The sequence below is a fragment of the Scyliorhinus canicula genome, chromosome 4 (assembly GCF_902713615.1).
Source record: "Scyliorhinus canicula chromosome 4, sScyCan1.1, whole genome shotgun sequence".
Taxonomy (NCBI): Eukaryota; Metazoa; Chordata; class Chondrichthyes; order Carcharhiniformes; family Scyliorhinidae; genus Scyliorhinus; species Scyliorhinus canicula.
Genome location: NC_052149.1, coordinates 212391302 through 212408553, shown reverse-complemented (window position 1 = coordinate 212408553; position 17252 = coordinate 212391302). Strand labels below are relative to the sequence as shown.

The window sequence follows — 17252 nt, the reverse complement described above, 5'->3', positions numbered from 1 at the left end:
AACGCCTTACTAAAATCCATGTATACGGCATCAACTGCTCTACCTTCATCTATGTACTTAGTTACCTCCTCAAAGAATACAATCAAACTTGTGAGGCAAGACTTACCCCTCACAAATCCGTGCTGACTATCCTGGATTAACCTGTATCTTTCCAAATAATCATAAATCCTATCCCTCATGATCCTTTCCAATAACTTACCTATGACTGAAGTGAGACTAACCAGCCTATAATTCCCAGGGTTATACCTATTCCCTTTCTTGAACAAGGGGACAACATTTGCCTCTCTGCAGTCTTCTGGCACTATTCCTGTAGACAGCGAGGACATAAAGATCAAAGCCAAAGGCTCTGCAATTTCATCCCATGCCTCCCAAAGAATCCTAGGATATATCCCATCCGGCCCAGGGGACTTATCTATCCTCCGGCTTCTCAAAATTTCTTAACACATCTTCCTTCCGAATATCTACCTCCTCCAGCCTACCAGCCTGTATTGCACTATCCTCCTCAACAACATGGCCCCTCTTCTTTGTGAACACTGAAGAAAAGTATTCATTTAGGGCCTCTCCTATATCTTCAGACTCTATGCACACGTTCTCACTACTGACCTTGACCGGCCCGAACTTCACCTTGGTCATTCTTTTATTCCTCACATAAGTGTAAAAAGCCTTGAGGTTTTCCTTGATCCTACCAACCAAGGAATTCTCATGTCCCCTCCTAGCTCTCCTAAGCCCTTTCTTGACCTCCTTCCTGGCTATCTTGTATCCCTCAAGTGCCCTAACTGAACCTTATTTTCTCATCCTTACATAAGCCCCCTTCTTCCCCTTGACAAGACATTCAACCTCTTTTGTGAACCATGGTTCCCTCACTCGACCATTTCCTCCCTGCCTGACAGGGACATACATATCAAGGACACACAGCATTTGCTCCTTGAACAAGCTCCACATCTCAATTGTGCCATCCCTGACAGTTCCTGTTTCCATCTTATGCTCTCCAATTCTTGCCTAATCGCATCGTAATTACCCTTCCCCCAGTTATGAACCTTGCCCTGCCATATGTTCCTATCCCCCTCCATTGCTATCTGAAAGTCACCGAATTATGCTCACTATCTCCAAAGTGCTCTCCCACAACCAAATCTAACACTTGGCCCGGTTCATTACCCAGTACCAAATCCAATGTGTCCCTGCCTCTTGTCAGTCTATCCACATATTGTGTGAGGAAACCCTCCTGCACACACTGGATAAAAACAGCCCCATCCAAACTATTCGAATTATAGTGGTTCCAATCAATATTTGAAAAGTTAAAGTCACCCATGACAACTACCCTGTGACTACTGCACCTATCCAAAATCTGCATTGCAATCTTTTCCTCCGCATAGAACAGTACAGCACAGAACAGGCCCTTCAGCCCTCGATGTTGTGCCGAGCAATGATCACCCTACTCAAACCCACGTATCCACCCTATACCCGTAACCCAACAACCCCCCCTTAACCTTACTTTTTAGGACACTACGGGCAATTTTAGCATGGCCAATCCACCTAACCCGCACATCTTTGGACTGTGGGAGGAAACCGGAGCACCCGGAGGAAACGCACGCACACACTGGGAGGACGTGCAGACTCCGCACAGACAGTGACCCAGCCGGGAACCGAACCTGGGACCCTGGAGCTGTGAAGCATTTATGCTAACCACCATGCTACCGTGCTACCGTGCTGCCAATGTTACTGTTACTGTATGGGGGTGTATAGAAAACTCTTAACAAAGTGATCGCTCCTTTCCTATTTCTAACTGCAGCCCACACTACCTCAGTAGACAGATCCTCCTCCTCAAACTGCCTTTCTGCATTCATTATACTATCCTTGATTAACAATGCTACTCCTCCACCTCTTTTACCACCTTCCCTAATCTTACTGAAACATCTACACCCTAGAACCTCCAACAACCGTTCCTGCCCCTGTTCTATCCACGTCTCCGTAATGGCCACAACATCCTTGTCCCAGGTACCAATCCATGCTTCAAGCTCACCAACCTTATTCCTCATGCTCCTCGCATTGAAGTAGACACACTTCAAACCACCTTCATGCCTGCAGGTCCACTCTTGTGACCTTGGTACCTTACTCAGTACTGCACTACCCTCTACTTCCTGAACTCCAGCAACGCTATCTCCTGGACTACAAATCAGTTTCCCATCCCCCTGCTAAATTAGTTTAAAACCCCGCCAAGAGCTGTAGCAAATTTCCCTCCCAGGATATTGGTGCCCCTCTGGTTGAGGTGTAGCCGGTCCTGTTTGTCCAGGTCCCACCTTCCCCAGAATGTGCTCCAATTATCCAAGTAACTTAAACCCTCCCTCCTACACCATCCCTGTAGCCACGTGTTTAACTGCGCACTCTCCCTGTTCCTCACCTCGCTAGCACGTGGCACTGGCAGCAAACCAGAGATGACAACATGGTCTGTCCTTGCTCTCAACTTCCACCCTAGCTCTCTGAATTCCTGTTTTACATCCCCGTCCCTTTTCCTACCTATGTTGTTGGTATTGATGTGTCCCACGACTTGTGGCTGCTCCCCCTCCCCCTTAAGGATCCTGAAAACACAATCAAAAACACTTAAAATGCTTCAGTATCTGAGGAGTCGCAAATGCTGCTGAACATTGTCATTCATCACCATCTCCATTCCGGACCACACGATGGGGTGAAGATCATTCGTGAAGCAGCTGAAGATGCTTGGGCCCAGAACTCCTGAAACCATGTTCCAGGACCAAGATAATTAGCTTCCAACCCACCATTACCGTCATGCTTGGATGTAGGTATGACTAACCAGTGGAAAGCTCTCCCCTAATTTTCAACTTTACAAGGGTTCCTGGATGTCACACTTAGTAAAATAGTGCTTTGATCTCAAGTGTAGCCGCTGTCATCTCGCTCTTGACTGTTTGGACCAAGGTTGCAATGAGGTCGGGAGTTGAGTGGCTCTGGCAGAAGCCAATCTGAATGTTAGTGCGCAGTAAGTGCTACTTGATAGCACTGTCGACAACACTTAATCGTTTTGATGATCAGGAGTAAATGATAAGGCAGTAATTGACCGGGTTGAATTTGACCTGCCTTCTGTGGTCAGGACAAATTTGGGCAATTTTCCATCTATCAGGCAGATGCCAGTGATGTAGCTTAAAGGAACAGCTTGGCTCAGGGTATAGAAAGTTCTGGCACACAGGTCTTCAATGCTATTGCCAGACTGCTGTCAGGACCCTTAGCCTTTGCAGTATCCAATGTCTTCAGCGTTTCTTAATATGTGGAGTGAAACAAATTGGTGGATGACTGGCATCTGTGATGGTGGGATCTCAGGATGATACCAAGATAGATCATCCAGCACTTCTGGATGAAGGTGGTTGCAAATGCTTCAACCTTGTTTTGCATTGATATGTTGGGCTTTCTCATCATTTGAGGATAGGGATATTTGTGGTGCCTTCTCCTCCAGTTCGTTGTTGAATTGCCCATCACCATTCACAATTCGACATGTCAGGAACTTGGGTCAAATCTTCCATTTTGGGATTGCCTCGCTCCATTGATACGTGTTGCTTCCTGTATTGTATTAGTCCTGTATTGTAGCTTCACCAGGTTCAAATCTCATTCTGATATGCCTGGTGCTGCTCCATTCATGTCCTGCATTCTTCATTGAACCTGGGTTGATCCCTTGTCTTAATGGTAATCGTAGTGTGAGATGTGCTAGGTTTGAGGTTATAGATTGTCAGCTGCTAGAGTGTTTGAGGTTACAGATTGTCTTTGAATACACTGCTGCTGCAATGATGGTGCAGAGTGCATCGTGGGTTGCCTAGTTTTGAGTTGCTAGATCTGTTTGAAATCTATCCCCTTTAGCATGAATGTAGTGCCACAAAACATGATGGAGGTATCCTCAATGTGAAGATGGGACTTTGTCTCCACAAGGACTGTGGAGATCCCTCCTATCAATACTGTTGTGTACAAATGCACCTGTGGCAGACAAATTAGTATGGTTGAGGTCAAGTCAGCTTCCCCACCCCCCCACTCCTTGTTGGTTCCCTCGCTACCTGCCACAGACCTAGTCTAGCAGTTCCTTTAGGACTCGGCCAGTAATGGTGCTACCAAGCCATTCCTGCCGATGGACGTTGAAGTTTCCCCGCCCACAGTATATTTTGTACCCTAGCCACCCTCCGCACTGCTTCCAGTTGCTGTTTAAATAGAGGAGTACTGATTTATCTGGGTGGGGGTGAGGTGGTATGATGGTGGTAGAAACGTGGTACTTAGTAAAAGGTTTACTGTAATGTTTGACCTGATTCAATGACATTCATGGGGTCAGAAATGAATGTGAGGGCTCCAAGAACAACTCCCTCCTGACTATGCCATTGTATCACCACCTTTGTGTTGTCTAAGACATTGTCTATATGGTATGATTCCCTACGGTATGACTATCCCAGGATGTTGCTTAACTAGTTTGGAGAACAGCTCTTTTTGGCGCAAACCTCCAGACTTGAGTAGAAAGAACTGTGCCGTTTTTATTTCTAGTGTCAAGGTCAATGCTGGGTGGCCCATCCAGGTTCATTCCTTGTTAATTTTTCCGTAATGGTTTGATACAACCGAATGGCTTTCTAGGCCATTTCAGAGGACAGTAAGAAGTCTTACAACACTAGGTTAAAGTCCAACAGGTTTGTTTCAAATACGAGCTTTCGGAGCGCAGCTCCTTCCTCAGGATTCACCTGAGGAAGGAGCTGCGCTCCGAAAGCTCGTGTTTGAAACAAACCTGTTGGACTTTAACCTGGTGTTGTAAGACTTCTTACTGTGCTCACCCCAGTCCAACGCCGGATTCTCCACATCATTTCAGAGGAGAGGCAATCAAGTTGCTGTGGGTCTGGAGTCACATGTGGGCCAGATCAGGTAAGAATGGCAGATTTCCTTCCCAAAACAACATTAGTGAACCAGATGGTTTCTTACCGTAGTCGACAGAGGCTTCATTAGCTTTTAATTCCAGATTTGTTAACTGAATTTAAATTCCACTAGCTGCCATAGTAGGATTTGAATGGAGGTCCCCAAGGTCCTCTGGTTTGCTAGTTCAGTGGCATTGCCATTACACCACTTCCTCCTCTAATTAATTTGATCACTGGTATGCAGGAGGGCTGCAAGGCATGTCACATAACTAGCTTCCGAATTCACCACCATTGTGGAACACCTTCATTCTGACTATAGAATCAATAAGCAACCCAGGTTTAAACTGTGCCCAAGGCTGAGGTTAAGCTCTGTGGTTTCAAACTTATGCAATATTTTATGACTTTGCCCTGATGGAAGTTCTCACCACAGGACTCTGGGGAAATAGGTCAGAACCTGTCTCTAGAAAACTTTTCTAGTCACTTTTTTATTTCTAATAAGACTGCTGAACAAGAATGCTACACGGGATGTATAGGTAGAAAAATTAAGTAAGTATTGGAAAAGCCAAAGAAACCTGTACCGGTAAACTCCAAATGTAATCATTTCTAAGCATGAATGCCTTCTCTGTCATTGTGTGCACCTCTGTTGAAATTAGGATGCCACTTGTCAAATAAGTTGCTGCTACTTAATTTCAAATTTTCTTCTACCACTTGGATGAGGAGTCACAGAGAAGCTGATACCTGTAAAACTATTCCACAAAATAAATCTTGTTCAAGAGGATGAGAAAGGAGAGAACTAGGAACTAAACCAGTATATTTAGAATTACTTAAGTGGTTGACTCTGAAAGTTTGTTGTTGTATTATACCATTTTTGACAAGTGTTGAAAGTTTTTTTTTTAAAGTTCTTTTTCCCTCTTCACTTAGCAAAGCTGCAGGTACGCCATCTCCAGTTTCACCCAAACTTTCTCCAGGTAATACTGGGAGTTATACCTCTGGAAATAATTCTTCCTCCAGTAGTTCTTCTGCCTCAGTCACAATACCACAGAGAATCCACCAGATGGCGGCTAGTTATGTTCAAGTCACATCCCATTTCCTGTATGCCACTGAAGTGTGGGACCAAGCTGACCAGTTGGGAAAAGAAAACAAAGGTAGGTTTTAAGTTGCTCTTATTTTACGGCATACCTGGTATTTTAGTAGAGTGCATTATATTAGCGTTGCCTGTGTTTAACAGGCATACAAGGTAGAACTCCAACAACAAATATATGTTGTCAACTCCCTCAATTAAAAGCTCAGCATTTACAGATTATAAATGTGTACATCTCATGCAATTAGTGTGAGAAAATAGCCTGAGATTTTGTCTGTGGTTAATTCCAACTTTTTTTGATTCTGCAGTGAGATGTGCTGTAAAAAGTGAAACCTAATATGTTTTGATACAGAGCCAGATAATGAGATAATTGGTGAACAAAAGCTTGTCAAAGATGTAGGTTTTAAGCACCATAACGAGATGAAATAGGTAGGGAGAGAATTCCTAGGGCTAAGGCAGCTAGCTGAAGGTATGACCTTAATCGGTGGAATGCAGATATTTAAGACCATAAGACACGGAAGTAGATTTAGGCCACTCGGCCCATCGAGTCTGTCCAACATTCATTCATGACTGACATTTTTCTCATTCCCATTCTCCTGCCTTCTCCCCATAACCCTTGGTCCCCTTATTAATCAAGAACATATCTAGCTCTGTCTTAAAGCCACTCAGTGATTTGGCACCCACAGCCTTCTGTGACAGAGTTCCACAGATTCACCACCCTCTGGCTGAAAAGAATCCCCCCTCATCTCTGTTTTAAAGGATCGTCCCTTTAGTCTGAGATTGTGTCCTCTGGTTCTAGTTTTTCCTGCAAGTGGAAACATCCTCTCCACGTCCACTCTATCCAGGCCTCACATTGTCCTGTAAGTTTCAATAAGATGCCCCCCTCATCCTTCTAAACTCCAACGAGTACAGGCCCAGAGTCCGCAACTGTTCCTCCTACGACAAGCTGTTCATTCCAGGGATCATTCTTGTGAATCTGGACCCTTTCCAAGGCCAGCACATCTTTCCTTAGATACAGGGTCCCAAACTGCTCACAATTTTGTGGGATTCTTGGACATCACAGAGATAGAAAAGGGCCAAGACAATGGAGGGATTTGAAAACAAGTTTCAGAATTTGAATACCAAGACTTTGGCAGACCAGGAGCCCATGTAGGACAGCAGCATAGATGTGTCGGTGGATGGGCCTTTGCGAGCAGTAGTGTTTTTGATGAATTTAAGCTTATTGTGGAGAATGCAAAATGGGGAGCTGGCCAGGTGAGCATTAGACAAATCAAGAGCTAGCAAAGGCATGGTTTAGGGTTTCAGCAGCGGTTGTGTGAGAGCAGAGGTGGTGATGGGTAATATAACTGAGGTGTAAGTAGGCAGTCTTGATGATGGAGTAGATATGTGGTCAGAAGCTCATCTTGGGGTTAAGTAGGACATTGTGGTTGTAAAGGTCTGTGCAATCACAGCGAGGGGGATGGAATTGGTGAGAAGATTCTGGCAGGGACTTTCTGTTTTCCCAATATTTAGTTGGAAATTTCAGCTCATCAGGACTGGATGCCGGACAAATTGGGTGGACCAAGAGAGTTAGTAATGAGGTAGAGCTAGTTGGAACCTGAAGCGTTGTCTGACCGCAAAAGAAAGCAATTGCTTTGTGTTCCTGAATAAGAAAGAGATTATGATTTCTAATCATGATGTTGTAGTAGCTGTAGGCGGAGATAATTTCTGGATGTCATGAACTGGATTTTGTTGTGCTGAAGTTTCCAGCATTTACAGTCATTACTCCACGGAAACTGACTGCAATATCGAGAAAATAGCATGGAAATCCTGACATTGCTGTCATTCGACTCTACTGTCCTCCATACAGTGTGCTGTAAGGTTTCCAGTGCAAAATTGATTTGATAAAAATGTACACTTCTATGCTGTTTTTTTAAAGAACTCTTGAAAAGGTTGCACCTCGTTGAACGAGGCACAACTGGATTTTTTAAGAGATCTTCTGATGCAGCAATTGATAATCGGGGATGCTCAGGAACTGAGACTTGGGAGGAGTGTAGACTCTAGGTTGTAGGGCTGGAGGTGACTGAGAGCCAGAGAGGGAAGAGCCATGGAGGAATTTGAAAACAAGGATGAAAATTCTGAGATGATCTCTTCTCCTCTAAGATGCTCCTTGAAACCTACTCTGATGGAGTCCCTTTGGGTGTTTTAATACGTTAGCTGTGCAAATACAAGTTATTTGCACTTTGTTGTACCTTAATTATGGCAGTGGCACTTCCCTTTTGGACTGTAGATACTGAATCCGTTGGGTGGATGGATTTTCAGCAAAATTATCATTATTAAGTTGTATAACCAAAGCATGTATATATCCCTGGGCTAAGTAGAATAATAGTAATGCTTATTTTAATGCATTGTTTAAACTCGCTGACTCCCTGATTGGTTAATATTACTTAATTGAAAACAATAAGGAACCAAAGTGAGGTAGATATCTTGTTTGAGGAACTTCAGAAATACAATGAAGAAATTCCAATTACCCACATTATATAACATTCATCTGATAAACATTGTACTGCAGTAATTTGTTCCCCTAAATTGCTTCACAGGTTTAAAAAAATTATCATGAGCAGAATGTATGTGCTCACTTACAAAACCTATTGATTGCAGACAGTATGGAAAGAGAAGTAGAGCAGTGTCTTTCTTCTCCTTGTTAGTCATGTATTGGATAATTTAGTAGCAAACGTTTGAGTTTAAAAATAAAGGTTATTTATTCTTTCACACTTGCCTTGAATGAACGCAGTCATACACTTGGTCTCATACGTATGCGTGTGCACAAAGATTGAAAGCAAATAAAGATGGTGTACTTTTGAAGATTACAGTTAATTTACGATTTTTGGTGTCCCAAATGGCAGGCCTGTGGTTTCTTCATGGGCAATAAAAATTCAGTTCTAGCCAGTGATGGGTGGCACACTGGTTAGCACTGTTGCCTTAGGGCTCCAAGGACCTGGGTTCTGTCTATATGGAGTTTGCACTTTCTCTTCGTGTCTGCTCCGGCTTCCCCCCTCGATCTGAAGATGTGCAGGTTAAGTGGATTGTCCATGCTAAATTGACCCGCCAAAGGGCCTCCTTCTGCACTGAATCGATTCTATGATGCCCATATCCTGTTGGTGAGGAAGTCAAGGATCCAGCTGCACAGGGAGGGTCAAGTCCAAGATTGCAGAGTTTGATTATTAGTCTTGTCGGGATAATGGTGTTGCAGGTGGAACTGTAGTCTTACATAGGTGTCCTTGTTGTCGATGATTGTAAAGCCAGGGAAATTGCATCTGCTGTGGACTGGTTGCGGTGATAGGCAAACTGCAGTGGATCGAGACCGTCTGGGAGGCTGGCAGTGATGCATCTCATGACTAGCCGCTCTAAGCATTTCATTATCTTGTGATAATTAATAACACATGTACCAATGCGACAACGAGTTGAATGGTACATTTGTACTATGGCACAAATAAATATATATATATTTTTAAATACCTTGGTTTTTTTCCAATAAATACTTAGAAGTTTCAATAATTGTGTTTATGCAATAATGTTAATGAATGAAATTACTGGAAAATTGTTTTCTTGCTTACAGACTTTTTTGTGGAGCTGGATAAAGTGATGCATCCTTTGGTGTTCAACAGCAGCAGTATGACTGATCTTGTACGCTACACCCGTCAGGGTTTACATTGGCTCCGACTGGATGCTAACCATGAGCTTGGAAAAGTTGGACAGAAGACCTGAAAAATTTGTTGTTTACTTACTTTCTCAATCCTTTCATGTCACTGTTTCCACTTTTCTAATTGTAAATAGGCCCCTGACCTTTTACAGAACAAAAATTATGACGAGTTACATGCTGATTAAACTATTTTTGAACCCAGTACATATAACTATTTTTAACCCTTATATTACATTTCTTCACAAATAACCTTAGAAAGAGCTTCAGAAGCTTTTCCCAATTATGAAGGATCATTTCTTTCTGTTTGCAATCATGTAAACACTGTGACTAGCAACTTTTATATTACACTAATCAAGCAATCAGAGCTTAAAAAACCAAGTCACCTTGCATGGAATCTCCAGTGCGTGCTTTTATGTTTTATTTTGTGTTCTATTTAATAGTTCCATAGAAGTTCAAAGCAATTGTAAGGGTAACTAGAGTTTGTCTACCTTTTGAATACTGTTCGGTTTCTGGGCAAAATCAGGAATTATCACAGGGTATATTAAAAACTCTTACTAATTGTGAGAGGCAATAGTATGTTCAAGGCCAGACTTTGTTTCCAGGTTGGATGCTGTGACCTACTTGGGAAATTTCCTTAATCCATGAAAGTAGAAAAATGTGCTGGTGCTGTAACTGGTATACAGTTCTTTGTGAACAGCATTGACTTTCTAGCACAGTCAATATAATTGTGAATTATTGCCAGTTGACCATTTTAAGATGCTGTTTATGTGGGTACTTTAATGCATTCATTTTTGAATGTTGCGTACTGGATGAGTGAATTGTCTGAAATGGTTTAGTGTAACATTTGTACAGAATGCATGCACCCTTGTACAGGAGATGTACAACATTCATATGGTTATAGTAACCTATCTGAGATGCTGGACAAATGAATAGCAGCTGCTTGCATCACCAACACAGCTTGCCCTGCTTCCAAGTATCTGCTGGTCTGCTTCACTAGACAAGCATCTTATCCAACCTACAGTGTACATAGACAGGAGTTAGCATTGAGATATGCACAGCTGGACAGTACCAGATATGAACTGACATCTTTTATGGTGAATAATCTATTTGTCGGAAATGCTTCTCGTTTAACTGAATGTTTTTTTAAAGTAAGAGTGGGATGTGCCACAGCTTAAAAAAGTACTTTTAAATATAAATAATTGATCGAGTTTCTATGTATTAAGTCTAAAATCTGGGAACTCGGACTACCAATGCAACAATAATTATGCATCAGACTTACACCACTGCTTTAAATATCTTTGTTTAACATAAATGCATTTCTTTAAAACTGGAGCAGTATAACCAAGTTTGCATTTTCCATGTTTTTGTTCCATGCTCTTTGGGAGTTTGAATCTGCCACATCAAACATACTGGATGTGCCTTAAACATCTCTTGTATTTCTCCCCTGGTTTGTTTTATATTTTCAGTAGCTTACAAGGTGCTACATCAAACATTAAGGCTGTGTAATGATGTAATTTGAAGAAAGCTAATTCGAGTTGTCTTCCCCCATCTCAAGTCATGTTGTGTTGTTGAATGTTGGTATAGTTTGTGTCTATAACTGCCAGATATCTATATCACTCTAAAATGATTACACTAGTGTGGGAAATAGTTTTTGAAAAGAACAAAATATTTGGAGGGGGTGGTTGGGGTTGCAGAGAGCAAACATTGTTGTAATCTGCAGCCAGGTGAACTGAAGAAATATAGCAGCCTAAAATAGAGTCTATTTTACTGTAACTCCGTTTTAAATCTAATTAACTTCAGTCTAGAAATATCTACCATGTTGAAAGTTTTTGTTTTAAAACTATTCTTCTGCCAATTTAAAATAAAAAAGGAAATTGTATACTTGCCATATTCTAGCTTTACGATGATTAGAATTCAGTCAGCAAATATATAAGTAGTTTAAAAGACAAAGGAAATTTATTTGGGTGGGTTACTAATCTAAATCAGGCCATTTTATTTATATATTTATTTTTTATTTTGGGAGGCATATTCTAAAGATGTTTTCTCTTTGCTGCTTTGAAATATTGCAAAATGGATTTCCTGCTGAAAATCCACCAATGTGCTTTGAAGTGAGAAGTGACATCAGTATGGAGAGTACATGGATGTGACAGAATGTGAATGAATTGCGGAGGTTTATTTGCTCTTTTCCCAGAAAGACTTAAATTATTGTTGAATGTTTCCAATATGCTGGATGTGGAAAGACCAGTCTGATTGTGTAAGGTGTACCTGATTTAACAATCGGCCTCTGCAGCACATGTATTAAGAACAGGGAATTTTTTAACATGGGAGTAGACAGGAATATATTTTTTAAAAATTAAAATGGCAACCGTTCATATTCATAGAGCTTCATAATGGAACTGGATGGAACAGCTCAGCAACCATGCTTTTCCTCACATCTGTTACTGCCCAAAATGCCTTTGTGTTGGTGGCAAACTTTGAAGAAGTCAAAATAAATAATACTTTAGTGTAATCAAAAAAGAGAGAGCCACTTATTCTAACTAATACTGCAAAGTAATCTATAATGTATTTTTCAGTGTCCATTCTATAGAAACTGCTAATGTATTAAACCACATGAAATGCCCATTGAACCACTAACTAGCAGTCTTCCTGTCCAGTGGTATCTAGAGAGATCCTCAAACGTGTCATTCAGCCAAATTCCAAAATGGTTTCAATCTTTACCGTTGTTGTCTTGAGATATGTGTATGTGATGTTAATACTGAAGGTGTGTAATAGGTTTGTGTTTGATACTATGTCTGCGCATAAAGTATCAAAAGTTTTTAAATGTAATGTGCAGTTCTAATTATAAATGTTTATTTGATAGAAATAACTGACCTTATAATATTTTATAGTATTTATTACTGTAGATGTCTAGGTCATCTAGACCTTTTAACAAGCTGTTTGCATTTAATGCTTCCCTATGATTTGTGTACTCATTTTCAGAATCCAAAGATGAACAAAATTTACTGGAAACTATCTCCCCGCTCATTTAGCTTCTACACAGTATTTTTGTTTATTTCCAGTCTAGTACTAAAGATGAATTCGTCAAAACACATTGAGCATTTCGGATATAATAAAATATTACAGAAAACATTTAAAATAATTTTAAAGGGAAGTGATAACTATGAACACTTTAGTATGCAGCTGACTTTTGTATGTTCCTATAATGTTATTAAAACATGTTCTGATCAGTGTTTATACCTCACCAAATCATTGTTCTCAATTTGCCTGTCGCTTTTTTGATTTTAATTTGGAGGATTTCCTGAAAATGAATGTTTTTATTTCTTTACAAAGTTACTCGTACAATGTTCAGTTGATTGCTAGATTGTTTAATATTTCTTCTTTTCCCAGCCCTAACCGACCTAAAAACAAATTTTGTACCAGTAATGGAAGAAAAATGAAGTAACTTGAATACTAGCATTTTGCATTGTTTTGGAGGTCCTCAAAGTAACTGCCTGTATTTTATTTGAACTATATAAGTTCATGGAGTGTTATCCCCGTCAAATAAATGTATTACTAAATACAATTAGTTAATATAATTTAGCATATGTAACTTACAAAATGTACCTTACACAATGTACCTTTTTAGAGTTTATGGGAAATGGACTACTTTTCATTCTAATTTTCTTTTAAATATGTTCCAAATAACTTGTTTGCTTATGATTTATAACACTTGCTTACGTTGACTTATACAAATGGAGGTGAGTAGTGAACTCAGTGAGTAAAAGCTTTATAGCTTGGATGAGGTTGCTCTCGTAATATAGTGCCATTTTTTTGCAGTATACAGTACTTTGACTCTACAAAGAGTACTACTGCAGGGTCAAGATTGTCTCAGATATGACACATTTGCATTGGGAAGTATTTGTAAAATAATCTGGTTATGGCAAGTAAAGCATTATATAACCTGAACTTTTGGCTTCTGTAAAGAATATTATATATTTCCATCATAATGGAAAAGGGTTTCTAGCAAATCTAGATTGTTGCAGCTCCGCTCTGTATTTTTCAACTTCAGCCACAAGTTGCATATTTTTAAGGAAAATGGGATTCACGTATTTACTGTGTATGAAAAAACACTCAGATTATTGTTAATTATTCTGTCAAGAAAGTAGGTCTGCTTTGTATAATGCAAAATTGTTAACTTTAGTGAACTTCCAGTGAGCATTTTCTTTAATAAACTTTTCAAATGCTGACTAGTCTTTGTTTTTATTGCATTCATGCTACCATGCATGTGAAGGTGAAGTCTTTCTATCAAGCTGCATTTCTTGTATGGCTCCTCTTCCCCCCCCCCCCCCCCCCCCCCTGTAAATAAGGGGGAAAGGTTATGAATTCTATTTAAATGCCTTCACCATTCTCTTTAATAATTTTTTCATCTGAGGTTGATTTTGGATCAGCCCAAAGTAGATCTTTGAAGACTACTCTTGATTTCCTATTTCCAGAATACAGATCCCATCATTTTCCCATTACAGCATTTGGCTGATAAATGAGTCCTGTGTCATGGCCTCAACTGCCCATTTTACTGGTCGCCCTCCATGTAAATAATTCATCCTTCTCAACTTTGTGATTTGTTCTGCTCTATTTGTATATTTGAAAGTATTCTGTTTTTCCATGTTAATTATCAAAATAATAATCGCTTATTGTCACAAGTAGGCTTCAATGAAGTTACTGTGAAAAGCCCCTAGTCGCTACATTCCGGCGCCTGTTCGGAGAGGCCAATACGGAAATTGGACCTGCGCTGCTGGCATTAGAACATAGAACAGTGCAAAACTTAGGCAAGAGTGAGGTGTTTGTGGTGCACCCTGGAGACCAGGAGGAAGGAATTGGTAGGCTCCCGCTTAGGTGGGCAGGGGAGAGTTTTAGGTACCTGGGGGTGCAAGTGGTTAGGGACTGGGGGACTCTCCACAAGCATAATTTCACCAGACTGGGAGATCAGATGGAGGAGGAGTTCAGGAGGTGGGACATGCTGCCATTGTCGTTGGCGGGGAGGGTACAGTTCGTCAAAATGACGGTGCTTCCGAGGTTCTTGTTCCTTTTTCAGTGTCTGCCCATATTTATCCCCAGGGCCTTCTTTAGGAGAGTGACTAGCAGTATTCTGAGCTTTGTGTGGGCACATGGGACTCCGAGAGTGAGGAGGGTGTTCCTGGAGCGAGGAAGGGATAGTGGCGGGCTGGCGCTGCCCAACCTTCTGGTGTACTATTGAGCAGTCAATGGTGTGTAAATGGGTGATGGAGGGGCGGCGTGGAAAAGAATGGAGATGGCGTCATGTAGAGGTACGAGCCTGGGTGCCATGGTAACGGCACCGTTGCCGCTCTCCCCTAAGAGGTTTACCACGAGCCCAGTGGTGGCGGTGACCCTAAGAATCTGGGGACAGTGGGGACGGCATCGGGGGGAAACAGGGGGCTCGATGGAGGCTCCACTGGGTGGCAACCATCGGTTCATCCCGGGGAACACGGATGGGGGATTCGGGGGTGGCAAAGGGCGTGCATCAGCAAATTGAGGGACCTGTTTATTGGCGGGAGGTTTGCGGGCCTGGGGGAACTGGAAGATAAATGTGGCCTTCCCCAAGGGAACATGTTCAGATACCTGCAGGTAAAGGCGTTTGCTAGGCGACAGGTAGAGGGATTCCCTTTGCTGCCCTCGCAGGGGACAGAGTGCTTTCGGGGGTGTGGGTAGGAGAGGGGAAGGTGTCTGACATCTATAAGGTAATGCAGGAGGTGGAGGAGTCGTCAGTGGAGGAGCTGAAGGCTAAATGGGAGGAACAACTCAGGGAGCAGATAGAGGACGGGACTTGGGCGGATGCCTTGGAGAGAGTCAACTCTTCCTCCTCATGTGCGAGGCTTAGTCTCATCCAATTTAAGATGCTGCACCGGGCCCACATGTCCGGGACTAGGATGAGTAGGTTCTTTGGGGGTGAGGACAGGTGCACCAGATGTTCGGGGAGTCCTGCGAACCACGCCCATATGTTCTGGGCATGCCCAGCACTGGAAGAATTCTGGAAGGGGGTGGCGGGGACGGTAGCGACGGTGGTTGGATCCAGGGTCAAACCAGGGTGGGGACTCGCGATTTTTGGAGTTGCGGTAGAGCCGGGAGTGCAGGAGGCGAAAGAGGCCGGTGTCCTGGCCTTTGCGTCCCTAGTAGCCCGTCGAAGGATTCTGTTACAATGGAAGGATGCAAGGCCCCCAAGCGTGGAGACTTGGATCAGTGACATGGCGGGATTTATAAAATTGGAAAAGGTCAAATTTGCCCTGAGAGGATCAATACAAGGGTTCTATAAACGATGGCAGCCTTTTCTGGACTTCCTGGCTCAGAGATAGGTAACTTGGTCAATAGCAGCAGCAACCCGGGGGGGGGGGGGGGGGGGGGGGGGGGTTGCATTATTGTAGTGTTTATTCTGTAACTTTATAGTGTGTTAATTTGCGTTGTTGTTAAAATGCTGGGCTGTTCATGGGGATGGGGCGAATGTATATGACTGTTAATATTATTGTTATTTTCGGTATTTTACTAAGGTGCGTCAATGTTGTATAAAATCAAAATTTTTCAATAAAAATTATTTTTTTTTAAAAACATAGAACAGTGCAGAAGGAGGCCATTTGGTTTATTGAGTCTGCACCAATCCACTTAAGCCCTCACTTCCACCCTATCCCTGTAACCAAATAACCCCTCCTAGCCTTTTTGATCACCATGGGCAATTTAACATGGCCAATCCACCTAACCCACACGTCTTTGGACTGTGGAAGGAAACCGGAGCACCCGGAGGAAACCCACGGGGAGAACATGCAGACTCCGCACGACAGTGACCCAGCGGGAAATCGAACCTGGGACCCTGGCGCTGTGAAGCCACAGTGCTATCCACTTGTGCTACTGTGCAGCCCATTGTTCTGCATTGCAAGCCAGTTATTTAGCCCACTGCTAAACCAGCCCTGAATGCCCTTCCATATAATGCCTTGTCTGCAACATCTCAAGTTCTAACATTTTTAAGCCATGTTAAATAAATAGTTGAGGATGCCTCTGGATTGAAGATCAGCCACCCAAATCCAATCTAAGTGGTGCGCTGAGTTTAGGAGCAAAACAATACCCTATTAATATTTTTTTTCCCAGAATCCAAAGACTCCTTGAAACTAAGGCATTTTTCCTTTTCTTTAAAATATATTTAGAGTACTCAATGCATTTTTTCAAATTAAGGAGCAGTTTAGAGTAGCCAACCCACTAACCTGCACATCTTTGGGTTGTGGGGGCGAAACCCATGCAAACACCACACGAACAGTGACCCAGAGCCGGGATTGAACCTGCTTGAAAGAGCAGCCGTGCTGCTCTTTAAGACATTTTTTCTCTTTAGTCTAATTATTATCTGTTAATCATACTTGTTCCAAGTACTCTGTCACTGCCTCTGACAATTGATTCAGTAATTACCCACAATTGACATCTATAATTTATTGATTTACATCTCTTAAATAACAGTTTAATTGCCCAATCCAAAAGCACAATTTCCAAATCTGGAGTGTCTGAAAAATTATGACTTAAATGCATCCTGAATCTCCTCACTTATTTCTCTTTTTACCCTAGGGTAGAA

The 17252-nt window shown here is 42.0% G+C and overlaps 1 protein-coding gene across 5 annotated transcripts in view; it reads left to right on the top strand.

Moving 5' to 3' along the window:
* Positions 1-13875, top strand: part of aff4 (AF4/FMR2 family, member 4) — a 136484-nt gene extending 122609 nt beyond the window's left edge. For all 5 annotated transcript variants that reach the window (XM_038796030.1, XM_038796028.1, XM_038796032.1 and 2 more), the window contains 2 exons: positions 5808-6031; positions 9566-13875. In XM_038796030.1, the coding sequence (XP_038651958.1) occupies positions 5808-6031; positions 9566-9714 (373 nt within the window). In that variant the 3' untranslated portion in view covers positions 9715-13875. The remainder of the gene's footprint in view (positions 1-5807; positions 6032-9565) is intronic.
* The last annotated feature ends 3377 nt before the right edge of the window (positions 13876-17252 follow it).